A 26,426-nucleotide genomic window follows, 5' to 3' on the forward strand; every position below is an offset into this window, starting at 1 on the left:
AGTTATATTTTTATTACTAAGCCCTAAATATTTCTTCTTTATGTCTCTCTATGTAGTACACTTTGTATAGTTTAAAAAGCACTTAGGTGGTATAAAATGCCTTTTAATTTCAAGTAGTATTTTGCTTTTGGTTTCCCATGTGTTTTGGTTGTTAAGGAACTAAATTTCTTCTCTTTTCAACTTAGACATTTAATGTCACATTGTCATCTTTCAGAATTATTCTACTATTCAGCAGAATAAGTTGATATTTGGTGGGGAAGATGCAGGTACTCTCAAGGGGTATCACATCCCAGAAGGGCAGCAGGAACTGTACAAAGTGCAGCCTTAAGCTGTGTGACATCTATGTGAATGAACCAGTGAGGTATACAGCTGTGAAGAAAAGAAGAATCACACTGAATTTTAGGAACAAGTACTCTATGATACTTTTTACAGGGTGGTTAGAAGTTACAGCACAGTCTGTGTGTGCCGAGTGTCAATGGCTGCCTGACTTTGTGCTGATATTTTCATTCATTCTTTGAGGATAAATGCCACATTGACAAAACAGTTGTGTTTAGAAGGGGATAATCAGGGCAAGATACTTACAGCATTCTGGAATCTCGGTTTAAGTGGTTAAAGGAAGGTCATCCGGTGCAGGGACTCTGGTAGAGACTGGGCAAAACTCAGTAACATAGTGGGTTAGGTCCTGAAGCTCATCTTGATGAGTAAACTGTTGATAAGCTGCAGGTGACCTTTTTGCACAGGGAGGTAATCTGTTCTGATAGAAGAGCTATTTGCCTAGGGGAGCAAGCTGTTGAATTTATGAACTGATTTTCAAGAATCTCCTGAGGCAAACAGTCAAGTTACTATTGGTCCATAGCCTTATCTTAGGCCCACCAAGCTGTCCCAGTTGTGAGGCACTGAGGGGATTCTTGGGAGACTTTCCATTTTAACAAGGGCAGCAGATTAGTTGTTGTAAAACCAGGCTTAGTAAGTTTGAGTACTGACTCAACTTTTCCTTTAATACACTGTAATATTTCCCAGTTTTACTGCCATGGCACCAAAACATCACGTTTATAGGTAACCTGAAAAAAAATTTACTTCCCTCCTTTTCTGGCCTAAAATGAATCAATTTGTTAAATAAACCATTTACAAGAAAGTGCGGTAGGCTGAATAATGCTCCCCTTTTCCCACCCCACCCCCAAGTCTAGATCCTAATCCCTAGAACCTTGGCTCTTAGTTAAACTCCTAGTTAAATTGTTAACTTGTTACCTTCTATGGCAAAAAGATACTTGGCAGATGGCGATTAAGGATTTGGAGATGGGGAAATTATCCAGGTGGGCCTGACAAAGGCCCTTATGAGAGGTAGGCAGATCAGAAGAAACGCCATCATGCAAGGGAAGAAAAGCATAGAAACCAATGAGATATGAGGCCATGAGCTTAGCAATGTGGGCAGCCTCTAGAAGGTGGGAAGGCAGGGAAACATTGTCCCTAAAACCTGCAGAAGGAACCAGCCCTTCTGATACCTTAATTTTAGCCCCATAAGACTCACTTGGACTTCTGACTTCCAGAACTGCAGGAGAATAAATTTGCCTTGTTTTAAGCCACTAAATTGTGGTAGTTTGTTACAACAGCAATAGAAAACTAATACAGAAAGTGTCTGGGAAATGAACAATTGCACTGTGCCCCCTTTTGTTACTATTTCTAGTTGCTTTATGAGCAAAGCTTGTCTTACCTAGCAACAGTTGCTAAGCAAGTTAACAATTTAACTAGGAGTTTAACTAAGAGCCAAGGAGAGGGCAGCTGTGTAAATCTCCCCATATCCAATGCCCACACCTTACATGGTAAAGGCTTTTGGTATCAATGACCATTCCTTATCAATAGACATGTTACCACTACCTAATCATAGCAAATGATTAAATCCTTACCAACATCTAGCAGTCCTAAAACCTTGAACTGCCTCCAGCTTTCTTAAACTTCTAGGTTTTCTTAAAACTACTTTTTCTGATCCTAAGAATATTTTACCTGTACATAGTAAAAGACATCCTAAATTTAATTATGATCAGAAATCCAAATTACAAAAGCTTTGTTTGCTGTGCTGTTTGCAATAAAATAATTCCACCTGCCCCTTTTGGAGAAACCTTCAAACAGATCCATGAATACAAGCCATTTAAGACACACTTTTACACTCACAGAGATATACTGGGTAAGTTTCTTTGCTGTTTCCTTCTAATGTTTTAGAGCGTCGTATGTCATTCTTCCTGTTACATAGATGTCAGCTCCCCTGATCAAAGTTATTTGTCCTACAGGGGTTTCTATTTGGCATGAGAAAAATATGGGTTGAATTCTAGCTTCACCGCTTATGTGCCTTGGACAGTATACTTAGCCTTTCAATTTCTTTCTTTATATGTCAATAGAGATGTTAATACCTAGCTTGCAGGTTTTTAGAGGCATTAATGAACTATTTGTACCTGTTATAAAGCCAGGCACATAATAGCAAATGGGAGCTCTTTTTGCATTGCCCATACTTGGGCACCTTCCACACACACAGGAGAGGAAATGGCTCTAAGTAACACCTTAATCAATGGGTGAAAGAAACGATAGCCTTTATTAGTAGCTGGTGACTTATACATACTTATAGACACATATAGATAACTTGAGAATATTGTGTGTATATATATATATATATATATATATAGTGTGTTATATATTAATGTGTTATATATATTATGTGGTATGCTTATATATATAATATTGTGTGTGCATATAATTTCAATGAGCAAATCAAATTGTAGTTTTATAGGTTTCCTTCTCTTCTTATCCCCATCAGAGTTTCCAGTCTAAGCCTTAAAAGTGTTTCCTAAGGACTCTTAAAATACTTTTCTGATCCTCTCTTCCTTTAACATGATAAACTAGTAGTGATTTACTTTTACTCCTGATCTTTGAAAATATAAGAAGTTAGAGAATGGAGAGTGTTTTGAAAAAAATAAAATGTAGGTTACCTATAATGAATAGAGCAGAGGAAAGTTCTGGAGAGAAAAGGGTCCTGTTACCAGAGGGAGAGAAGATGTTGAATAGACAAAAAAATAAATAAAAAGCTTAACACTCCATAATTGAGAATGATTCTAAAAACAATACTAGTACCACACCTGATTTTAACTTTTAGTTAATGTTTATGCTTTTATTGATTGATTCCTTATGCCTTCTAGAATATCTGAATCTAAACATTATGTGGATAAATTAAATCTAGTTAGAAATTAATCTTTTATACTCAGTGACCTCTATTTGTCATCATCTATTTTAAGTCAAGAGCCAAAATTCTCTGTTCTTTATAAGTAAATTCAAAAGCATATTGAAATATCTACATAAATACTGATGAATGTTGCATAGGACAGTAGTTCTCAACTGTAGCAGTGTACTCAGAACTTTAAAAAAATGTGTTCTTACTACAAATATCCAGACACAGACTCATTGGATTTAATACTAATCCAATACAGACTCACTAAATTAGCTTCAGAACCAGGCCTCTGTGTGTTGTCTTTCAATTTTTTACATATTTTAATAGCTTTTTAATTAGAAATAGTTTAAAACTCAAGTTTTAAAAACAGAACAGTTCTCATACGCCCCTCATCCAGCTTCTCTCATCGTATTACATAACGCCAGTTCACTGTCAAAACCAGTAATTGTTGTTGGAATAATACTATTAAATCAGGTACAGACCTGACATACACTTTTTCCCCCCTTGGTGTATACTTTAATGAAGTTTATCACACTTAATCATTGCCACAATCAGGATGTAGAACTCTCCCATTGCCACAGAGAAACTCCCTTGTGTTACCCCTTAACACACCATAACCCAAGCGCCTAGTAGCCACTCGTCTGTACTTCATGACCATCATTTTATCCCTTTGAGAATGTTCTGTAAGTGGAGTCGTACAGTATGTAACTCTTGGAAACTGGCTTTCTTTACTCAGCCTAATGTCCTTGAGGTCCATCCAAGTTCTGTGTGTTCATAGTTTGTTCCTTTCTCAGCATTTTTAAAAGCTATGCAGGGATTCTGTTGTACAATCAGAGTTGAGAACAGCTAATAGAAAGTAATGGGATTTAAGCATAAAAAGAGCAAAAGCAGCCCCCAGTTGTATCACATTTTTATGAAGTTCAACGTGTTGCTGGTCCCTGCTTAGTCACATTTCTTCCAAAATCTTCTGTAATTATATCTACGCATTGTTGAGCCTGTGCAGTGTATGTCCATCTCAATCATATTATTCACTGCCCTATATTTATAGATTCACTGATAATCCAGTAGCAAAGACTCCTAATGCTACCAAGCCTGTATTTTCAGTTACAGGTGACAGAAATGGCTCAGACTAGACTGTGCATAAAAGGGAATTTCTTGACCTTTTAAACAGAGAAACCCAACAGGGAGCTGGCACCAGGGCTTTCAGTCTGTCCACACTTGCTCTTCCAGTGAGTTAGTTGAGCTGTTTACAACTGTAGCCAGGCTTAGTCCAGCAGCTGGGAAAGTAGAGTGGTCCCAGACAGCTCCAAGAGCCTATTACCTCCAACTTAAAAACCACAAGGGTAAAAAGCTATGTTCCTTTTTACAACCTTATATAAAATCCTAGGGAAGAGCCTGCTTGGCCAGGCTTGAGCATGTGCCCAGTCCTGGTCCAGTTATGGCCCTGGGGGATAACGTGATGGGCAAGCAGGTTGACTACTGCGATTGGCAGTCCCACCAGAACAACCTGAAGTGAGAGAGGAAAGTTCTGGAGAAAAAATGTCCTGTTACCAGAGGGAGAGAAGATGTTGAGCAGACAAACAGAGATGTCTGTAACGTCTTGGCTCTGCTATTGCCCAAATAGGCACCATGAGAGACACTGTAGTATAAGATGTGCTTTGTAATTTTAGAAAATTAGAGCTAATCACATGGAAAACTAATAATTCAACAAATCTAAGATGCAAAAAATGAATGGTATAGAGAATAAGTACTGTTAAGAGTTTGGATTGGAGAGAAAGATCACTGTGCATGGGATTTCAGCTCTCAAAGGGCTTGTCACCCCCATATAGGTAATGAGCCACCTCTGAAAGCCCACTCCAGCAGCAGAAGATGGAAAAAACCCTGTGCCCAGTTCAGTGAGCTCAGGGCTGGGCCCCAGGGCCAGCTCTGTCCCTAGCTATCCGGGATTGTGTGGTCCTCAAACCTCTTTGCGCTTTTATTTCCATGTCTGGGTAGATAATAATATTATTATTTAGAAATTAAATAAGATCATTGGCAGAGAAGTGCTAAACTACAGCCCCTTAACTCCACAACAGAAGCAGATAAACCCAGCAAGACCACACTGAAGGCAGGCATATAACACACTGAAGAAAGCGTTCTACTACCACTTCCCTTTGGCAGAGTGCAGTGAAATAATGTGCCTGGCACACAGTAGGGCGGAGGTAACACCAGCACCCCGAGGAGCAGAGCTGGATCGGGTGAATGTTCACTCAACATTTTACTCTGGGTGCAAAATGTGCTCTGCCAGTTGTCGACAGTGTGGACTCTGTGAAGAAGGCAGCTGACTCTATCTAGGCCTAATAGTGCCGTGAGTTTGCTCTCAATCAATTGAGGAAAAACTTATCCCTTTCATTGGCATCTTTAAAGAAAAGAATATAACCTGTTCCCAAGGGGATATATCTCCTAGATAACTGGTAAGTAACTAGATAATCATAAAAAGGAAAGCCAAAATATATACATGCTGAAGTTACTCTACAAGAAGATATGTCAAAGAAATAATCAATCTTCCCATGTTTTCTCCCGCCTGCTACTTCTATAGCTTTTCTTCTTCCTTCCTAATTACAACGAATTCTTAAATAGAATTCGTGCCTCATATCAAATTTACCGTGTATCATAACTCCTCCAAGTGGTAAAGATACCTCAAGACAAATGCTGGGCATAGAAGCCACAGGGCATAAATATGCAAAGAAATAAAAAGCTAACCATTTCAAACAATAAGGCTTCTCTCTCACTTACCAACTTAACATTTCCCTGTATGGCCCCGGAAGATGACTGGTTAGCCAGAGACAGGTAAGATTCCTCAAGGGAGGAACAACCTAAGACAGGCACAGTCGCAGGGGGGTCATCAGGTGAGAAATTGGGGATCAACAGAGGTGAGGCTTAGAACCTCACCCCCTCTGTTCTGAGAGAAATCTTCTGCATATGTGGATGTTTTATTGCCCTTGTCTAGCTTGGATTAACACATAGTCTACAGGCACACACCTGATCATCTACATTTGCTCTCTTACAACACTAAACTATGTTTTCTACCTTTATGTTGTATCTACCTACCACTTCAGCATCTTATTAAAAATAATAAAGAGAGAAATGTGGTATCCACATATAAATCAAGTATAAAAATCAAATGAGTATTCATATTTGAACTGACTGTGTATAGTTCATAATGCATGAGCAAAACCGAAAGTTTCTGTGATGACTGCCCTTGTACTGTTCACCATGTAACTTATTCACTATGTAAGAATTTGTTCTCCATGTAAGAACTTGTTCGTTATGCTTCAGAAGATTGGAGACTGACGAAAATTAGGCTTGGGGTGGATTAATGATTGTGCATTGAGCATTGACTCCCCTATACAGAATTTTATTGTTGTTAACAACCATTTGATCAATAAATATGAGAGATGCCCTAACAACAACAACCAAGAAAAAGTACACACTTCCAATTGTAAAATAAATAAGCAACCGGGATGTAATGTATAGCATAAGGAATATAGTCAAAATATTGTAACAACTTGGTATGGTGATAGCTGGTACTTAGAATTATCATGTATATAAATGTTGAATCACTGTGTTGTACACCTGAAACTAATGTAATGTAATACTGTGTGTCAACTACCCTTCAATAAAAAATAATTATCTAAAAAAAAAAAAAAAAAAAGGAAAGCCAAGAAACAGTCTGTGGATATTGTGATGTTTCTCTTCATATACACAGATATCGGGGCAGATATTCTGAAGAAGAGGAAATTCAAGAGGCTGCACTCTAAGAACATATTGCAAAAACAGAAGCTGACGTATGGGCTCAGGTAAAAGAAGTGGGAAATCAACCTAAATGCATTTTTATAGTTCTTTCACTTGGATTTGTCTGCAGTGGAGTCAGCAGGACTGACTGAATCCTGGCAATCTGTGGACCTTGGGCAAGGTCTTCAACTCTGTGGTCTTGGCTTCTTCAAATGTAGGGAGGAACAATAATACTCACTCTATCGGGTTGGCAGAGTGCAGTGAAATAATGTGCCTGGCATACAGTAGGTATGTAGTAGAAAGCTGGCGTCAAGATTCTTCTTGCTTCTAAATTGCCCCATGTGTGGGTGACTGCTGCTCCCTATGTTCTCACTGGATTGAAACTTAAAAAAAAAAGACATCCCTTTTGGTAATTATTTATTACTGTTTAATATTTAATATTTGGGCAACAGGCAATACCCCAACCAAATGCCTTTTTTTCCCCAAGTGCTCGTTCTCCTTTTCACCCCCTCCCCTTGCTCCCCTTCTCTCCGGAGTGCTTGATACCTTGTCCCTGTGACTGCGGAGGGCCAGAGGGGCAATTTCAGGGCAATTTCAGGGCACTGGGGCTCACAGTCAGATCCCAACGTTTACGCGAAGCAACACTTTGATCCTCCCCCTGCCGTTTCTTCCAGCCTTAAATAGAAGCACAAAATGACTTCCTGAGGAGAACGAACACTCCCTGAGAGCAGGAAAAGCCTCCGTGTTGAGAATATTGTTTCTCAGTTTCTTAATGAACTAGACGTCATAGCAGAGAGTTGGAATTGTCCAGCATTAATGCCAGTGAAAGCTTGGTGTGACTGCTCGAGTGCAGAGGGCGATGTATATAAAAATCTTACTAGTCATTTGTCAATAGTAAAACAAGTCAAATCAGTTGTGAGCTATTAATTATACACGGTAATCCAAAGGAATGCTTTTGTAAATTATCTATAATTTGAATATAAGCAGGTCTAATGTACTGGGCATTCTCTCCAAATAAAATAATAAAATCTCTTTCTGAAGACTTAATGCCGAGGATCTGGAATGGTATTCATTGTCTCTTTTCAGCCATTTCTAGCTTTGTGCTTCTTTCTACTTTGTATTTCCCAGACTTCCTGCACTGAGCATAACATTACTTGGATTGTGTTTTGTCGGGGCATCTCTGGCTGAGGCCAGCGTGTTTGCTATAGGAGGTTTGAAATGGGAACTGAGCAAGGGGCTTTACTGCCCCTTAACTCCACAACTGTAATTAGGGGCCCCACAGTGGTTGCTAATTCTCAGGAAACATAAAAAGTTGATACGTTAATAAATAAATGGACCGTTTCTTTCCAAGGCTGATGAATGCCAAAAACAAGCACTTGAAGATGCCAATGACAGACACAGATTAAAATTCAGATTCTAGAAGAGGAACATCAGAAGAATTTAAAGGTTCTTACTGTGGCTGGTTTGTTGTCTTTCTACGAATGCTTAAGTTAGTAAAAAGCTCTGGCAAAAAGAAAGTAATGTGTGAAATCTAGGTGGGAGCTTCACAGAGTTGGTTAGATGGCCAAGGGTTTTCACAGAAGAGATGCTGAACTCTAGGGCAGCTGTTATAAATGGGTGCAGGAGAAGCCAGTGGCCTTTGACACAGTAACCCCCAAACTTCATGGGGTTTCCTGTCTGCCTGGCCTACCACCTCTCTTGCCACTGGTTTTCTTTACCTGTCCGCGGCCCTTCTTTGGGCCCTCAAACCTGGATGCAACTTGCTTTTCCCCCCCTCGGGGTCTCTGCCAGGGTGTTCTCCCTGTGTTCCATCAGATCTGGCTCAAGCACTGCTACTCAAGGGAAGCTTCACCCCACAGCTCTGCCCTGCCACCTGGACACTGTCCGTGACACCCCGTCCTCTTTCACAGAGGTCATCACCAGCGCCGTTATGACTGAAGAGAGGGTGTCTTGCTGAATGTCCCGCAGGACAGGGTTCTGTCAGATGAGATGATTCACCGGCAGACACCAAAGCTAGGCTGAACCTGGAGGGAAAGTGGCAGTTTCCCTCCACATTAGGCCTCACTTACGGAGAACCTTAATAAACAGTTCAGGGTGCAGGGCCGCATTTATTCATTGTTTCAGCAGTGAGCACCTACCGTAGATGTGTGCTAGGTGAGATTGCACGACTGGCCTCGACCTCGGGGAACTCGCCTGCAGGAGAGGGACCTCCACCCAAGGCTGCTGAAGGGTGGTGGGCGCCCCCTGCTCGGCCCCAGGGGCTGCGGCAGTCCTCTGCCCGTCCCTGTGCCAGTTTAAAACATGAAGCGCACTTACAGCATGTCCGGCTGTTCAGCTGGCATGTGCCAGTACAGTCATGCTCGTTCTTAGAAATACTGAAATCCTTCACTGTCAGCTGATAGCCACTTCCCAAGCCCCGTAACTCCTTGGTTACCCTGGTGGCTCCCCCAAACCCTGGGACCTTGTCCAGCTCAGCAGTTTATAGGGATAACCCTTTCAGTTGGCAGGGGGCTCTAGGACCCTGCACTGATGCTGCAGCTGGGGGCTACCCGTTTTGAAAATCACTCCTGGTGTCTGGTGGTGAAGATACCGGGGTAACTTAGGTGCAATGTCTGAATCTAGGAGCTCAAGTCCTAGTCTTCCTTTAAGTAATTTGATTGTACACATATAGTCTCTGGGTGGAGCTGATGCATTTAGTGCTAAAATAGAAGTCATCTTAAGAAATATAAAGGGGAAAAGTTAGAGGGAGGTTGACCTTTCTAAAATAGTCACACAGGGTTTGGGAATTTACAATAATACTGCCACCTGGGGGCCTTTTTTAATATAATGGGGTGTTTTATGTAAGAGGATCACATAAATTTATTTCAGCTGTAGGGTACCCAGACATAGATATCAATATTGCTTCTCAGGGGTGTCTATGAACCACCTGCCTTAGAAATTACTTACATGGGAGTTTACCATGCAGATTTCTGGGCCCCAGCTGACCTACAGGGTCACTGGCAGTGTTTTTAATCAGCACCCTGTGTAATTCTCATGCATGTTAAAATCTGAGATTACCAATAAATAGAGCAGAAAACCAAGTTCTAGAACCAAATACCATTAAATTCTGACATGTAGAATCATGAGGTATTGCACTTCAGTGATATTAAGAATTTGGGCTAAGTCTCAGATGCTAACTGTTAAGAAAATTTTGAGATCTTATCCAATTGACTGATAGTTTTTTGAAAAAGTGTTTATATTATTCAAATACAATAATATTAAAAAGTAAATGATAAAATGGAAGCTAAGGTGAAATTAGAGTAGAAAATACGGTAAAGTCGGGGATAAATATAAAACTGAAAAATGTATGCATGCTATGATTTTCCTTGCAATTGAGCCTCTGGTTGTCCATGCAAAGAAGAAAATGCCATGAATCACCAGGCCCATAAGGTGAAAACAAATCACATGCTCAGGCCCAGATGTTCCTGCATGTGATGCCCGAGAGACTTCCTCTAAGTGAGACATTATGTCACAAATGTCTGTCAAACATCTGTACAGCAAACATGGATTTCATGAGGCTGTTCCTTGTAATATCTCAAAGTATGGGCCTATTCACTCAAAATGCATTTCAGTGAAAGTAATTTAACTCTTCGCATTCAACATTTTGCATTGAATAAAAACTGCCAAGCAGATCCATAGGGAGCCAAGATGGCGGCATGAGTAGAGCAGCAGAAATCTCCTCCCAAAACCACATATGTCTATGAAAATATAACAAAGACAACCCTTCCTAGAATAAAGACCATAAGACACAGGACACCATCCAGACCACATCCACACCTGAGAGAACTCAGCGCCTCGCGAAGGGGGTAAGATACAAGCCCCGGCCCCGCGGGAGCCGAGCGCCCCTCCCCCCAGCTCCCGGCGGGAGAAGAGCAGGCAGAGCGGGAGGGAGACGGAGCCCAGGACTGCCGAACACCCAGCCCCAGCCATCCGGGCCAGAGTGCAGGGCCCTCGATACTAGGAAAACAGGGCAGCAAGAACAGTGAGCAGGTACCAGAGGCCTGGTGCCAGAGGACATAAAAAAAGCGAGCGGCCGTTTTTTTTTTTTTTTCTGTTTTGTTTTGGCGAGCACTTTTTGGAAGTCTTAAAGGGATAGGGACCCCAATACTAGGGAAACAGGGCAGCAAGACCAGTGAGCAGATGCCTGAGGCTGGCGCTGGAGAATAAAGAAAAACGAGCGGCTATTTTTTATTTTTATTTTTATTTTTTTAATTTTACAATCTTTTTTTTTTTTTTTATGGTGGTGGTTTTGTTTTGGTGGGTGCTTTTTGGAAGTCTTAAAGGGGCAGGGCGGGACACTTAATCCAGAGGTAGAGAATCTGGGGATCTCTGGGCACCCTAACCCCTGGGCTGCAGGGAGCAGGGAGGCCCCTTACGGAGATAAATAGCCTCCCAGCAGCTCCTGCTCCAACGCGACTCCACCATTTTGGAGTAGCTGCCCGAGCCAGGCCACGCCCACAGCAACAGCGGAGATAAACTCCAGAGCAGCCGGGCAGGAAGCAGAAGCCCTGTCTGCGCGCAGCTGCCCAGCACAAGCCACTAGAGGTCGCTGTTCTCCCAGGAGAGGAGGGCCGCAAACCAACAAGAATGGAAGTCCTTCCGGCCGTCACTCGTCCCAGCTCTGCAAACTATTCCTATCACCATGAAAAGGCAAAACTACAGGCAAACAAAGATCACAGAGACAACACCAGAGAAGGAGACAGACCTCACCAGTCTCCCTGAAAAAGAATTCAAAATAAGAATCATAAACATGCTGACAGAGATGCAGAGAAATACTCAAGAGATATGGGATGAAGTCCGGAGGGAGATCACAGATGCCAGAAAGGAGATTACAGAAATGAAACAAACTCTGGAAGGGTTTGTAAGCAGAATGGATAGGATGCAAGAGGCCATTTTTGGAATTGAAACCAGAGAACAGGAACGCATAGAAGATGACATAGAGAGAGATAAAAGGATTTCCAGGAATGAAACAATGTTAAGAGAATTGTGTGACCAATCCAAAAGGAACAATATCCATATTATAGGGGTCCCAGAAGAAGAAGAGAGAGGAAAAGGGATGGAAAGTATCTTGGAAGAAATAATTGCTGAAAACTTCCCCAAACTGGGGGAGGAAATAATCAAACAGACCATGGAAATACACAGAACCCCCAACAGAAAGGATCCAAGGAGGACAACACCAAGACACATAATAATTAAAATGGCAAAGATCAAGGACAAGGAAAGAGTTTTAAAGGCAGCTAGAGAGAAAAAGGTCACCTATAAAGGAAAACCCATCAGGCTAACATCAGACTTCTCGACAGAAACCTTACAGGCCAGAAGAGAATGGCATGATATATTAAATGCAATGAAACAGAAGGGCCTTGAACCAAGGATACTGTATCCAGCACGACTATCATTCAAATATGATGGTGGAATTAAACAATTCCCAGACAAACAAAAGCTGAGGGAACTTGCTTCCCACAAACCACCTCTACAGGACATCTTACAGGGACTGCTCTAGATGGGAGCACTCCTAGAAAGAGCACAGAACAAAACACCCAAAATATGAAGAATCGAGGAGGAGGAATAAGAAGGGAGAGAAGAAAAGAATCTCCAGACAGTGTATATAACAGCTCAATAAGTGAGCTAAGTTAGGCAGTAAGATCCTAAAGAGGCTAACCTTGAACCTTTGGTAACCATGAATTTAAAGCCTGCAATGGCAATAAGTACATATCTTTCAATAGTCACCCTAAATGTTAATGAACTGAATGCACCAATCAAAAGACACAGAGTAATAGAATGGATAAAAAAGGAAGACCCATCTATATGCTGCTTACAAGAAACTCACCTCAAACCCAAAGACATGTACAGACTAAAAGTCAAGGGATGGAAAAACATATTTAAGGCAAACAACAGCGAGAAGAAAGCAGGGGTTGTGGTACTAATATCAGACAAAATAGACTTCAAAACAAAGAAAGTAACAAGAGATAAAGAAGGACACTACATAATGATAAAGGGCTCAGTCCAACAAGAGGATATAACCATTCTAAATATATATGCACCCAACACAGGAGCACCAGCATATGTGAAACAACTACTAGCAGAACTAAAGGGGGAAATAGACTGCAATGCATTCATTCTAGGAGACTTCAACACACCACTCACCCCAAAGGATAGATCCACCGGGCAGAAAATAAGTAAGGACACGGAGGCACTGAACAACACAGTAGAGCAGATGGACCTAATAGACATCTATAAAACTCTACATCCAAAAGCAGCGGGATATACATTCTTCTCAAGTGCACATGGAACATTCTCCAGAATAGACCACATACTAGGCCACAAAAAGAGCCTCAGAAAATTCCAAAAGATTGAAATCCTACCAACCAACTTTTCAGACCACAAAGGCATAAAACTAGAAATAAACTGTACAAAGAAAGCAAAAAGGCTCACAAACACATGGAGGCTTAACAACATGCTCCTAAATAATCAATGGATCAATGACCAAATCAAAATGGAGATCCAGCAATATATGGAAACAAATGACAACAACAACACTAAGCCCCAACTTCTGTGGGACACAGCAAAAGCAGTCTTAAGAGGAAAGTATACAGCAATCCAAGCATATTAAAAAAAGGAAGAACAATCCCAAATGAATGGTCTAATGTCACAATTATCGAAATTGGAAAAAGAAGAACAGATGAGGCCTAAGGTCAGCAGAAGGAGGGACATAATAAAGATCAGAGAAGAAATAAATAAAATTGAGAAGAATAAAACAATAGCAAAAATCAATGAAACCAAGAGCTGGTTCTTCAAGAAAATAAACAAAGTAGATAAGCCTCTAGCCAGACTTATTAAGAGGAAAAGAGAGTCAACACAAATCAACAGTATCAGAAACGAGAAAGAAAAAATCACGACGGACCCCACAGAAATACAAACAATTATTAGAGAATACTATGAAAACCTATATGCTAACAAGCTGGAAAACCTAGGAGAAATGGACAACTTCCTAGAAAAATACAACCTTCCAAGACTGACCCAGAAAGAAACAGAAAATCTAAACAGACCAATTACCAGCAACGAAATTGAAACAGTAATCAAAAAACTACCAAAGAACAAAACCCCCGGGCCAGATGGATTTACCTCGGAATTTTATCAGACATACAGGGAAGACATAATACCCATTCTCCTTAAAGTTTTTCAAAAAATAGAAGAGGAGGGGATACTCCCAAACTCATTCTATGATGCTAACATCACCCTAATACCAAAACCAGGCAAAGACCCCACCAAAAAAGAAAACTACAGACCAATATCCCTGATGAACGTAGATGCAAAAATACTCAACAAAATATTAGCAAACCGAATTCAAAAATACATCAAAAGATCATACACCATGACCAAGTGGGATTCATCCCAGGGATGCAAGGATGGTACAACATTCGAAAGTCCATCAACATCATCCACCACATCAACAAAAGGAAAAGAAAAACCACATAATCATCTCCATAGATGCTGAAAAAGCATTTGACAAAGTTCAACATCCATTCATGATAAAAACTCTCAGCAAAATGGGAATAGAGGGCAAGTACCTCAACATAATAAAGGCCATCTATGATAAACCCACAGCCAACATTATATTGAACAGCGAGAAGCTGAAAGCATTTCCTCTGAGATCGGGAACTAGACAGGGATGCCCACTCTCCCCACTGTTATTTAACATAGTACTGGAGGTCCTAGCCACAGCAATCAGACAAAACAAAAAAATACAAGGAATCCAGAATGGTAAAGAAGAAGTTAAACTGTCACTATTTGCAGATGATATGATACTGTACATAAAAAACCCTAAAGACTCCACCCCAAAACTACTAGAACAGATATCAGAATACAGCAAAGTTGCAGGATACAAAATCAACACACAGAAATCTGTGACTTTCCTATACACTAGCAATGAACCAACAGAAAGAGAAATCAGGAAAACAACTCCATTCACAATTGCATCAAAAAAAATAAAATACCTGGGAATAAACCTAACCAAAGAAGTGAAAGACTTATACTCTGAAAACTACAAGTCACTCTTAAGAGAAATTAAAGGGGACACTAACAGATGGGAAATCATCCCATGCTCATGGCTAGGAAGAATTAATATCGTCAAAATGGCCATCCTGCCCAAAGCAATATACAGATTTGATGCAATCCCTGTGAAACTACCAGCAACATTCTTCAATGAACTAGAACAAATAATTCAAAAATTCATATGGAAACACCAAAAACCCGAATAGCCAAAGCAATCCTGAGAAAGAAGAATAAAGTAGAGGGGATCTCACTCCCCAAATTCAAGCTCTACTATAAAGCCATAGTAATCAAGACAATTTGGTACTGGCACAAGAGCAGAGCCACAGACCACTGGAACAGACTAGAGAATCCAGACATTAACCCAGACATATATGGTCAACTAATATTTGATAAAGGAGCCATGGACATACAATGGGGAAATGAGAGTCTCTTCAACAGATGGTGCTGGCAAAACTGGACAGCTACATGTAGGAGAATTAAACTGGACCATTGTCTAACCCCATATACAAAAGTAAACTCAAAATGGATCAAAGACCTGAATGTAAGTCATGAAACCATTAAACTCTTGGAAGAAACATAGGCAAAAAACTTAGACATAAACATGAGTGATCTCTTCTTGAACATATCTCCCCAGGCAAGGAAAACAACAGCAAAAATGAACAAGTGGGACTATATTAAGCTGAAAAGCTTCTGTACAGCAGAAGACACCATCAATAGAACAAAAAGGAACCCTACAGTATGGGAGAATATATTTGAAAATGACACATCCGATAAAGGCTTGACGTCCAGAATATATAAAGAGCTCACACGCCTCAACACACAAAAAACAAATAACCCAATTAAAAAATGGGCAGAGGAACTGAACAGACAGTTCTCCAAAAAAGAAATACAGGTGGCCAACAGACACATGAAAAGATACTCCACATCGCTAATTATCAGAGAAATGCAAATTAAAGCTACAATGAGGTATCACCTCACACCAGTAAGGATGGCTGCCATCCAAAAGACAAACAACAACAAATGTTGGCGAGGCTGTGGAGAAAGGGGAACCCTCCTACACTGCTGGCGGGAATGTAAATTAGTTCAACCATTGTGGAAAGCAGTATGGAGGTACATCAAAATGCTGAAAACAGACTTACCATTTGACCCAGGAATTGCACTCCTAGGAATTTACCCTAAGAATGCAGCAATCAAGTTTGAGAAAGACAGATGCACCCCTATGTTTATCGCAGCACTATTTACAATAGCCAAGAATTGGAAGCAACCTAAATGTCCATCGATAGATGAATGGATAAAGAAGAGGTGGTACATATACACAATGGAATACTACTCAGCCATAAGAAAAGGGCAAATCAAATCATTTGCAGCAACATGGATGGAGCTGGAGGGTATTATCCTCAGTGAAACAAGCCAAGCGGAGAAAGAGAAATACCAAATGATTTCACTTATCTGTGGAATATAAGAACAAAGGAAAAACTGAAGGAACAAAACAGCAGCAGAATCACAGAACTCAAGAATGGACTAACAGGTACCAAAGGGAAAGGAACTGGGGAGGATGGGTGGGTAGGGAGGGATAAGGGGGGGAGAAGTAGGGGGTATTAAGATTAACATGCATGGGGGGGTAGGAGAAAAGGGAGGGCTGTACAACACAGAGAAGGCAAGTAGTGATTCTACAACATTTGCTATGCTGATGGACAGTGACTGTAAAGGGGTTTATAGGGGGGACCTGGTATAGGGGAGAGCCTAGTAAACATAATATTTGTCATGTAAGTGTAAATTAATGACACCCAAAAAAAAAAAAAGGCAGTTCCTGTGTGGAGACCTCCAATGAGTTCTGCACAAGGGTATAAAGGGCATATAAAAGTGTAGGCAAAGGGTCTGTTTGTGTTTATACAGAGGATCAAAGCCTAATTGGGCTACCCAGAAAAAGAACTAAGATACGATATGAAAAAGAAATTCCAACACCAGCACTCTCTGGAAGACTCATGCCAGAAGATGATCATCAAAATACCCCAACAAAGATCCACACACTGCTACAGCTGTAGATGCACTCATCCCTCCAGTTCCTGGACTTGCCATGGGAATGAGGAAGGAGATATCTAAGCTGGCCTGTGCATACAGTAAAACAACAAATTTGACTGGATCTATACTGTTGGAACTCAACCAAGAATTAGGAGAAGTGCAAATTGTAGCACTCCAAATCTTACAACTACAGACTATTCAGTGTTAAAAGAACATATGGGATGTGAACAGTCCCTAGGAATGGGTTGTTTTAATTTGTCTGATTTCTCTCAGACTGTTTAAGTTCAGTTGGACAATATCCACCATATCATAGATAAGTTTTCACAAATGCCTAAGGTGCCTAACTGGTTTTCTTGGTTTCACTGGAGATGGCTGGTAATTACAGGTATGCTTTGGTTATGTAACTATACTCCTATTATGTTAATGTGTGTGCGCAATTTAATTAGCAGTTTAAAACCTATATATGCTGAAGTTACTCTACAAGAAGATTTGTCAAAGAAATAATCAATCTTCCCAGGTTTTCTGCCGCCTGCTACTTCTATAGCTTTTCTTCTTCCTTCCTAGTTACAACCCTTAAATAGAATTCGTGCCTCATATCAAATTTACCGAGTATTATAATTCTTCCAAGTGGTAAAGATACCTCAAGACAAATGCTGGGCATAGAAGCCACAGGGCATAAATATGCAAAGAAGTAAAAAGCTAACCTTTTCAAACAAGAAGGCTTCTCTCTCACTTACCAACTTTACATTTCCCTGTATGGCCCCGGAAGATGACTGGTTAGCCAGAGATGGGTAAGATTCCTCAAGGGAGGAACAACCTAAGACAGGCACAGTCACAGGGGGGCCATCAGGTGAGAAATTGGGGATCAACGGAGGTGAGGCTTAGAACCTCACCCCCGCTGTTCTGAGAGAAATCTTCTGCATACGTGGATGTTTTATTGCCCTTGTCTAGGTTAGATTAACACATAGTCTACAGGCACACACCTGATCATCTACATTTGCTCTCTTACAACACTAAACTATGTTTTCCACCTTTATCTTGTATCTACCTACCACTTCAGCATTTTATTAAAAAATACTAATAATAAAGAGAGAAATGTGGTATCCACATATAAATCAAGTATAAAAATCAAATGAGTATTCATATTTGACCTGACTGTTTATAGTTCATAATGCATGAGCAAAACCAAAAGTTTCTGTGATGACTGCCCTTGTACTGTTCACCATGTAACTTATTCACTATGTAAGAATTTGTTCTCCATGTAAGAACTTGTTCGTTATGCTTCAGAAGATTGGAGACTGACGAAAATTAGGCTTGGGGTGGATTAATGATTTTGCATTGAGCATTGACTCCCCTATACAGAATTTTTTTGTTGTTAACAACCATTTGATCAATAAATATGAGAGATGCCCTCACAACAACAACAACAACAACAACAAAAAAGTACACCCTTCCAATTGTAAAATAAATAAGTAACCGGGATGTAATGTATAGCATAAGGAATATAGTCAAAATATGGTAACAACTTGGTATGGTGATAGCTGGTACCTAGAATTATCATGTATATAAATGTTGAATCACTGTGTTGTACACCTGAAACTAATGTAATGTAATACTATGTGTCAACTACCCTTCAATAAAAAATAATTATCTACAAAAAAAAAAAAACTGCCAAGCAGTAGGTTATTGAATTATTTTTATAGCTATAAATATGTGTTCCACATGCTGTGTGGGGCAGTATAATGTACCAAATCATTCCCTAAAAGAGGGACTGGGTTTAATTCTCTGAACCCTAGTTCAGAACCCGGACGAAATAAAGGTCTGGGTGTCATTTTCAAATTCTATGCATCAAAGAGAAGAATATAGTACTTCATGTATCTAAAAGCTCAACCACTTGGCAATCTCAATTACTGAAAGTATACTTGAAAATGCAGAAATAATTTAAAATTTTCCTCAAGAAGTTAATAAAGGTCACTGACTGTAAGGCAGAAGCTCAGGCTTATTATCCATAGCAGAACCTCTCCATTCCCCACTCAGGTATTACTTATACTTGACAACCTGAACCCAATAGATGTGTTTGCTTAATTCCACAAATCTGAAATAGAATAAATGATGGAAATGATAAAAGGTTGCTCAGTGAAAGCAGTTACAACAGAGAGTCCTCAACCCAATAGCATGTGAAGAACAAGAAAAATGACAAAAATCAGATGTCAGATCTCAAAAAACAAAGCAGTCTGGGGTTATTATAACAGAGACAAATAGAGCTATGAACCTGAACAGTTAGTAAGCATAGTACAAAGGGTATATTGGGTTTGATAAAACCCAGTACAACCATTCATCTTTATCTGCTAGCCTGGATCATCAAGAAGCATTAAAGTGCATTCATTTTAACAGTTTTTATGAAGGTAAATGTTTAAGACATTTAGAAATACATTCAAATGTCTTACTACCGAAAAGTTCTGGTGCCTTAAGAGACAAAGCCTCCAGCAGTATGGAAAATCCAGCTAACATTTCTGAACAGCGACTGTTTTCCTAAAAAAGATTTTCTAAACACTTGAACTGAGGCCACTCTGGAGAGATTCTTGAAGTTGATTTCTTCTGTCTTTTTTATTTTAAGTTTTTTATTTTTCACTCCCAGAGTAGCCAAAAGGTGAAGTTGAATATTTACTCTCTGTCTCTTAGAAAAGCTGGAGTCTGTCTAGCAAATATTTTAATTGTTGAAACACTGCTTCCTAAAAATCTAAAGTGATTTTAGTTTCAAAAGAAAGAGAGAGAGAAAGCAAGCTCATTGTACTGTCTTATGAGACTATACAATGTTTCTGGAATGAAAATATATCGATGAATCTGTTGAAAGGCCCTGGCAGCACAGCCTGCAAGAACGCGAGAAACTGGCATTGAGAATCCTGGTTTCTGCTGCTAGTTCTTCCCCTGACTTACTGTGTGAAATAACTTACTTTCTTTATGTCCTCTTGTTATACCTGAAATAGAGATAAAAATGTACCTCTAAATGAAAGACTCCTAGAGACTCCTAGACAGAATTCATTGCTCCTGTTTCCTTGCATGTACTTCTACTGAAACATTTGCTACACAATTAAGTTGTTTTCTTCCACTACACAGCGAGTCCCTGAGTCACTACACAGTGAGGATTCCAGCCTTTGCGTGTTTGTGGCTTCTGGCCTCAGCACAGGGCCTGGCGCTCGGTGGAGTTGGTAGGCATTCCTAAAATGGCTACAGGGTTTTCCTTGAAAGTCTGTTTTCCTTGAGTCCTGGTTTGACTAGTGCCTCCTGTTTTCACTTGGCCAAAGGTGTGCACAGGTCCTTCTACCCCGAAGCAGCAGAGCACTTGCTCCTGATGGCGTCTGACAGTAGGACTGGCAGGTAGTTTCCTGGAACTGCAGTAATGGGCACCTATTTGCTGCCAGAGCCTCAGCTTCCCTCCTGCCCAGGGGACTCGCAGGAGACATAGTCGTTGTTTCTGCCATTTCCAGGACTGGCTTCCTAAAGCAGAGTCATATTATGTTTTCTAATTATGTACAAAGATAATGACACTGTCGAATATTTGAATAGTCAAGGGGGAATAAAACCCTGTAACCCAACTATTTTCCCTTTTTGCATATTCCCTTACAATATTATCGCTACAAACATTTATACTATATAGTTTGCATGTTTCTGGTTTTACTTACCATCAAATAAATGAAAATTTTCCATGTTGTGCCCACTCTTCTTTTAAATCATCAGTGTTCACAGGTGCACATGCCATCAGGTTTTGATGGACTATGATATGAATAACCTTGTAGTGTGTTTTTTTATATTTTATATCATTTGGAATTTATTTTGTTTACTTCAAAATACAAAACTATACTGTGCACATAATAAATATCTTATACATAAAAAATACACACTGTGTTACAGTATATAATATGGTATAGATATGCGTGCGGTTTAAAGAAAAATAATAACATGACACTCAAGGACTCACCAGCCACCTAAAGGGACCCCAAATTGCTGATGTTCCTGAGGCTCCCAGATGTTCCTCTGTCATCTTCCCCCCTCCCTCCTCTCAGAGATAACAACTGTCCTAAATTCTGTATTTTCCACTCTGTATCTCCAGTCTTCAGAGTCTGGGGCATCAAGAAATATTTTCCCACACACCCATAAAAGTCAGTCTTCGCATTCTCTAGCTCATATCATACACTATGGTGGATTTGTTACTTTTTGGTCTTATTTCACAACTAATACATGTTGTAAATGAAGCTGACATTACAGAAATATATAGGGCAAAAATTGCTAAGTCCTGACACACGGCTTCCCTATCCCCTCTCTGTCTCCCAGAGAGAATCATTTTAAATCATGGGGTCTGTATCCCTCAATGCCCTTTTAATTTGTTCATAGCCTTTTATATGTGCAGATAAGTTTTTACATAAAAAGTTTTTTACACAGATTATTTTTACATAAATCAGATCATACACATATATGTATTTATATTTTGAAAATACCAAAATAACCATTTTTATGTCTGTAATGAACATTTGATGGAGTTGGCCAGTTTTAACAGGACAGCAGTCAGGAACCCCAGCGATTGTCAGAAGCAACAGAAAACCACACTTTCCAGAGTTGAGTGGCCTGCCCAAGATCATGTAGCTGTAGCAGCAGAGCCAAGCCTGAGACCTCCACGATGGGCCTCCTGTTCTGGGACTTGTCTCTTGCTCTGCTCCTTGACTTAACAAACAAAAATCTATTTGTATATGATTAACAAGGGAAACCTTCCTCATTAGAACAGGGCCAAGGTAAAATCCTATAGGATTCTTCTTTTACAGATAAATAAGAATGAGGGCTGCAGCTGGGCCTATGTGGGTGGCACCTCCCTTCTTGCACAGGCTATAAATCATTGTTGAGATAGAAAAGCAAGGTGAAAGGGGATCTGGGGAGAAAGCTAGAGATAGTGGTGACTCCTGAATGAGCTGTGGTCCAGAGCAGTGGGAGACGGTACCCTCTTTTCCCATCTGCCCCGCCACCATCGCGGGAGCTTCTGGGTCCACTCCTCTCACAGCTGCAGCTCCCGCTCCTCCCCCTGCTGTGTGCCCTCACCCCCCTCAGCCCTTTCCCCTGTGACGTTGGATTGGAGGATTTCCAATAGCCTCTTCTCACTGAATCAGTTAACTAAGATGAGGGAGATGCCGAGCCCGTGTTTAAGTGTACTCTCCTAGAATGTCCATTTTGTTAAATGATGTGTCCCAAATGGACACACGCTAAAATTATTCTGAAAATAGTTTGATTTCTAGCCAGCACTGCCCTTAAATATGGTATGTATTTAAAAATTCCAGGATTATAGCCTTATAAAGTTAGAGATGGCAGATGAACCTCATCACTTACAGAATGAAATGTAAACATTCACTTCATGTTGGAAGCGGCCTTGGAGGTCATTAAGTTGGACCTGCCGTCCCTTAGGCAGTCTGCCCGTCAGGTGTTGGTGAGCCCCCTGGGTGCTTCCGTGACAGGAACTTGTGGCTGATGGAAGGGGTTCGTTCAAACACTGGTATTCGTCATATGCTTCCTAATGAGGACCCAAAATATGCTGGGTCTCACACCCACCCTTGGCTTCTAGCTCCGCCCCTTCCCTGTGCACAGTGATCCTTCAAGTATTTGAAGAGAGACATATTGTCCAAGCTTTAAATCAGGGAAGGGAAGGAAAAACCAGAATGTAGTAAATCAGTTCCTTCAGTCCTTCCTCAGATGATGTGATTTTTAAGCCCCTTTTTTGGGTGGGGGACAAAAATTTGTATAAATCAAAAACATTTTAGATATACCATAACAATTGATTATTTTTTTATGGTGAATATTTTGATCATGATTAGAATCCTTTTAAAGCATTAATTCTTTAGGCTTTTGTATACTTTAATTTAGCTGTTTTAAAATTTGCTATTGCTTGGCACAAAAAAAAGTACTGGAGAGAATTAACTACATCGCTATTATGCATTTATTCATTCACGCATTTAGTGGTTGCCTGTTTTATGCACACTGGGTACCATACCAGGCAGGGAAGATACAATGAATGGGCACTCCAGGCCATCAGCCACCACACCCGCCATGCCCTGCACCCACCGTCCTCCTGGCTTCAGTTCCATGACCCAAAGGAAGTCATCAGAGTAAAGGTCAGCAACACCTGACCTTACACCAGAAGGAGAGACTCTCAAAGGGTTAAAAATTCAGGCTCTGCAGCAGCCTGGGAGAGGATGGAGAGGATATTCTGAAAATTACCAGATCCTTTTAGTGAGAATAGGTTTTGGCAGCAAGGAGATCAAAGGGGGCTACCATGGAGGGTGGGAGCTGGTGATGGACTTTGAGTAGTTTTATCTGGGATAAGCTGGAAGCACCGTCTGGTCGGCCTCCCGGGTCGGCACCTCCTCCGCCCGGGCCGGGAGAGGGCGGCCAACCTGGAGGAAGCTTGTGACAGAGCTGAGGTTCTGCAGGAGCATGAGCGCTCCTGGAGCTCGGGGCAGGCTCAAGGCAGCTTTCTTCCCGGTCCATCTGACCTATGCCGCAGGGGCCCTGGTCACCACCTTCACCATCTCGCCAGTATCCTGAGGATTTTATAAAACGTCCGACTAAATACTAAGGATGTGTGTGGGCACACACCCCGACTCTGTCCGTGGTATCACTTCTATTAATGGCACCCCCGTCCTGTGACCCAGGCTGAGAAGAAGAAAGCTGGCTTTGACTCATCCTCTTTCCGCCTCCCTTATGTCCTAGCAGTCACCAATTCTGGCACTTACGACTTTGTCATATTTCTTGGATGTGTGCCTTTCTCTCCCTCTTCCTAACCCATTCTCTTTGATCATTAGTCCAGACCCTGATCATTGCACATTACAAAATAGTACTAATTTCTCTCTCTACATCCTCCCATTACCATTCAGTTTACTATTTCCAGAATAATAATTCCCAAACATCATTTTCATGGTGTTTCCCTCCTGATAAAAGCATATAGTGACCTCTTACACTATTGAAGGAGGCTAATGGGTAAGGGCAGGAACGTTCCCACTGGCTCAGTTGTGTGACACTGAACAATAAGTCCCTCTCAGCCTCAGTTTCCTGTACATGGGAATAACAAGAGGCAATAAATAAAAATCATGCCAGTTTCAGTAGGTTATTTTGAAAATTAAATGAGATGTAATGCATGTAAAATGCTTAGCAGAGGCCCTGGGACACAGTAAGTAATAAGTATTAACCCTTCTTATTAATACTGGATATAGACCATTTGGTGGGAAGAAGAAGAAGAAAAATAGCATAGCAGCTAGAGAGGCTAAGGACAAATGATATTTACCTCAGGGCTGGGGAAATCTTGAAGATTCGAAAGTCAAGTTGAAACAATCAGAGACTATGTTTTGGAGGATAGAATTTAGAAGATGGGGCAGATGGTAAGTCTTGCGAAGACTGTTTTAGACTAGGAGTTGGGGGGAGGCTTTTTATTAACAATCATATGTTTTTTCAGGTTGTTTTATTCTCAAATCTTTGGAGGCTCTGGTCAGAGTAGGTTAACCGGAGACATCTATCAGGAGGGTGCTGCAGTGGCCAGGGGCTTGTGCCCTGGGCTCAGGCTGCCTGGGTCACAGTACCCGTATTACCGCTTTTGTATTTAAGTGAAACTCAGCAAGTTACTTGACCTCTCTGAGCCTCAGTTTCCTCATCAGTACAAGAGGAATATAAATAGACCCACCTCACTGAGTTGTTTTGAGCAATCACTGAGTTCCTATAGGCATGGGGTGCTCATCAACCTGCCTGGCACATGCTAAGAACTCAACACAGTTGGCTGCTAAAAATGATCTATAATTACATACATTGCAAGCAGAGGTCTGTGACATCATTCAGCAGTGGTTGTTGTTGTGCTGGGACTGCTCAGAGTCCCTAGACATTTCCAGGGGCTCATAAGGTCAAAGCTGTTTCTTAATAATACTAAGGTGTGACTTGCCTTTTCACTCTCATTATCTCTTGAGTTATGTAGTGGTGTTTCTCAGGGTTTTATGATGTGTGATATAGCAATAGATTGAAATAATATGAAAACCCAACTTTTTCTATTAAGCTAGACAATAAAGAATGTGGCAGAAAATGAAAAATATGCCAGTTTTCTTACCCAGATATTTTGATTTGGAAAATGCATATTTCATAAAAGGCAAGTTATTTGTGTTAACATTTAATGGATTTATTGATACTTTACATGAATTTATAAATATTTTTTAATGTCTCACTTTTAATTTCTAATGCTGTTGATGTCAGTGAATATAATCCACGTAACCAAAAGTTATTTTTTGTTCCTTGGTCATTTTAAGAGTAAAAACGTGCCTGAGACCAACAGGTTTGAGGCAGCTGCCATAGAGCATTGCTCAGATGCAATCAAGATTAAAGCTAAACCTAACCTGTGAGCAAAAGTTTTTTCCCCTCTGGCTCAAGGGAAGCAGATGGATTAATATAAAGGAATGCTTTCTCTAGGGGTCCGGAACTCTGACACTATTTCTTCCTTTTTAAGCAGGCTGAATTCGTATTTCCTGGCCAAGGTGAACTCAGGTCCCTAGTTACCATCAGGCACTAGGCTAGTGGCCTCCCCATGGCCCATAGCAGGGCAGGTGATGGGCAAGCTCACTGCTCTGAAAAATGGTTTTTGATTCTTTACAGCTAATGTAATCCAAAAGCTCATCTCTACCAGCCTGTCTTGGACTAGTGGCTCATGTAAACAATGCAGTAATTTCTCATATATCTGTAGTGAAAGATGAAATCGTTTTGTTTTTAGTGGCTAATCCATCTAACTTACACATCCTATCTTTTGTAGACAGGCCATGGAGAAACTTATGAATACTGGTGTGACAGCTATTAAAGATCAGAATAAGAGTGTGAACCAATTGATAAAAGAAAAAGAACATGAAATGAACACCTGCTTTTGCATGGCTCAGAGGCAGAAGCAAGAAGAGGTTCCGGAAATTCTCCAAGAAGCAGAAAAGACCCATCAGGCCACACTTGGAAATGTGATGGATAAACTAGTTAACACTCAGGGGGAGCTGCTATCCATAGTGAAACAACTAGGGATTATGACAAATTGGAAAGATTTCCTGGAGGAGGAATTACAGGAAACAAGGGCAGCATTTCAAAAATACACCAATTTTACATTCCCTATGCTTTCACCAGGACATACAGATTTTATTCTGCCAGAAGGAAAGAAAACACCTTCCAATCTTATCATTCAGGAGAACTAAACAACTCTTGATTGGAAGTCTTCAAATGAATTTCACTACAAAAGACACTGCTCCAAAGACTAAATAAATTCACTCCAAACCAT

General features: G+C 40.6%; 1 protein-coding gene across 1 annotated transcript; it reads left to right on the forward strand.

The window, feature by feature from the left end:
• Positions 1–1,282: 1,282 nt before the first annotated feature.
• C12H6orf163 (chromosome 12 C6orf163 homolog) lies at positions 1,283–26,426 on the forward strand. The gene is given in 8 exon segments (XM_036912290.2): positions 1,283–2,182; positions 6,963–6,980; positions 6,983–7,053; positions 8,340–8,388; positions 8,391–8,450; positions 9,116–9,336; positions 25,426–25,514; positions 25,923–26,426. Coding segments are annotated over 8 exon segments (1,077 nt in total). The 5' UTR covers positions 1,283–2,034; the 3' UTR covers positions 26,344–26,426.

This window comes from Manis pentadactyla, chromosome 12, assembly GCF_030020395.1.
Source record: "Manis pentadactyla isolate mManPen7 chromosome 12, mManPen7.hap1, whole genome shotgun sequence".
In the NCBI taxonomy this organism is placed as follows: Eukaryota; Metazoa; Chordata; class Mammalia; order Pholidota; family Manidae; genus Manis; species Manis pentadactyla.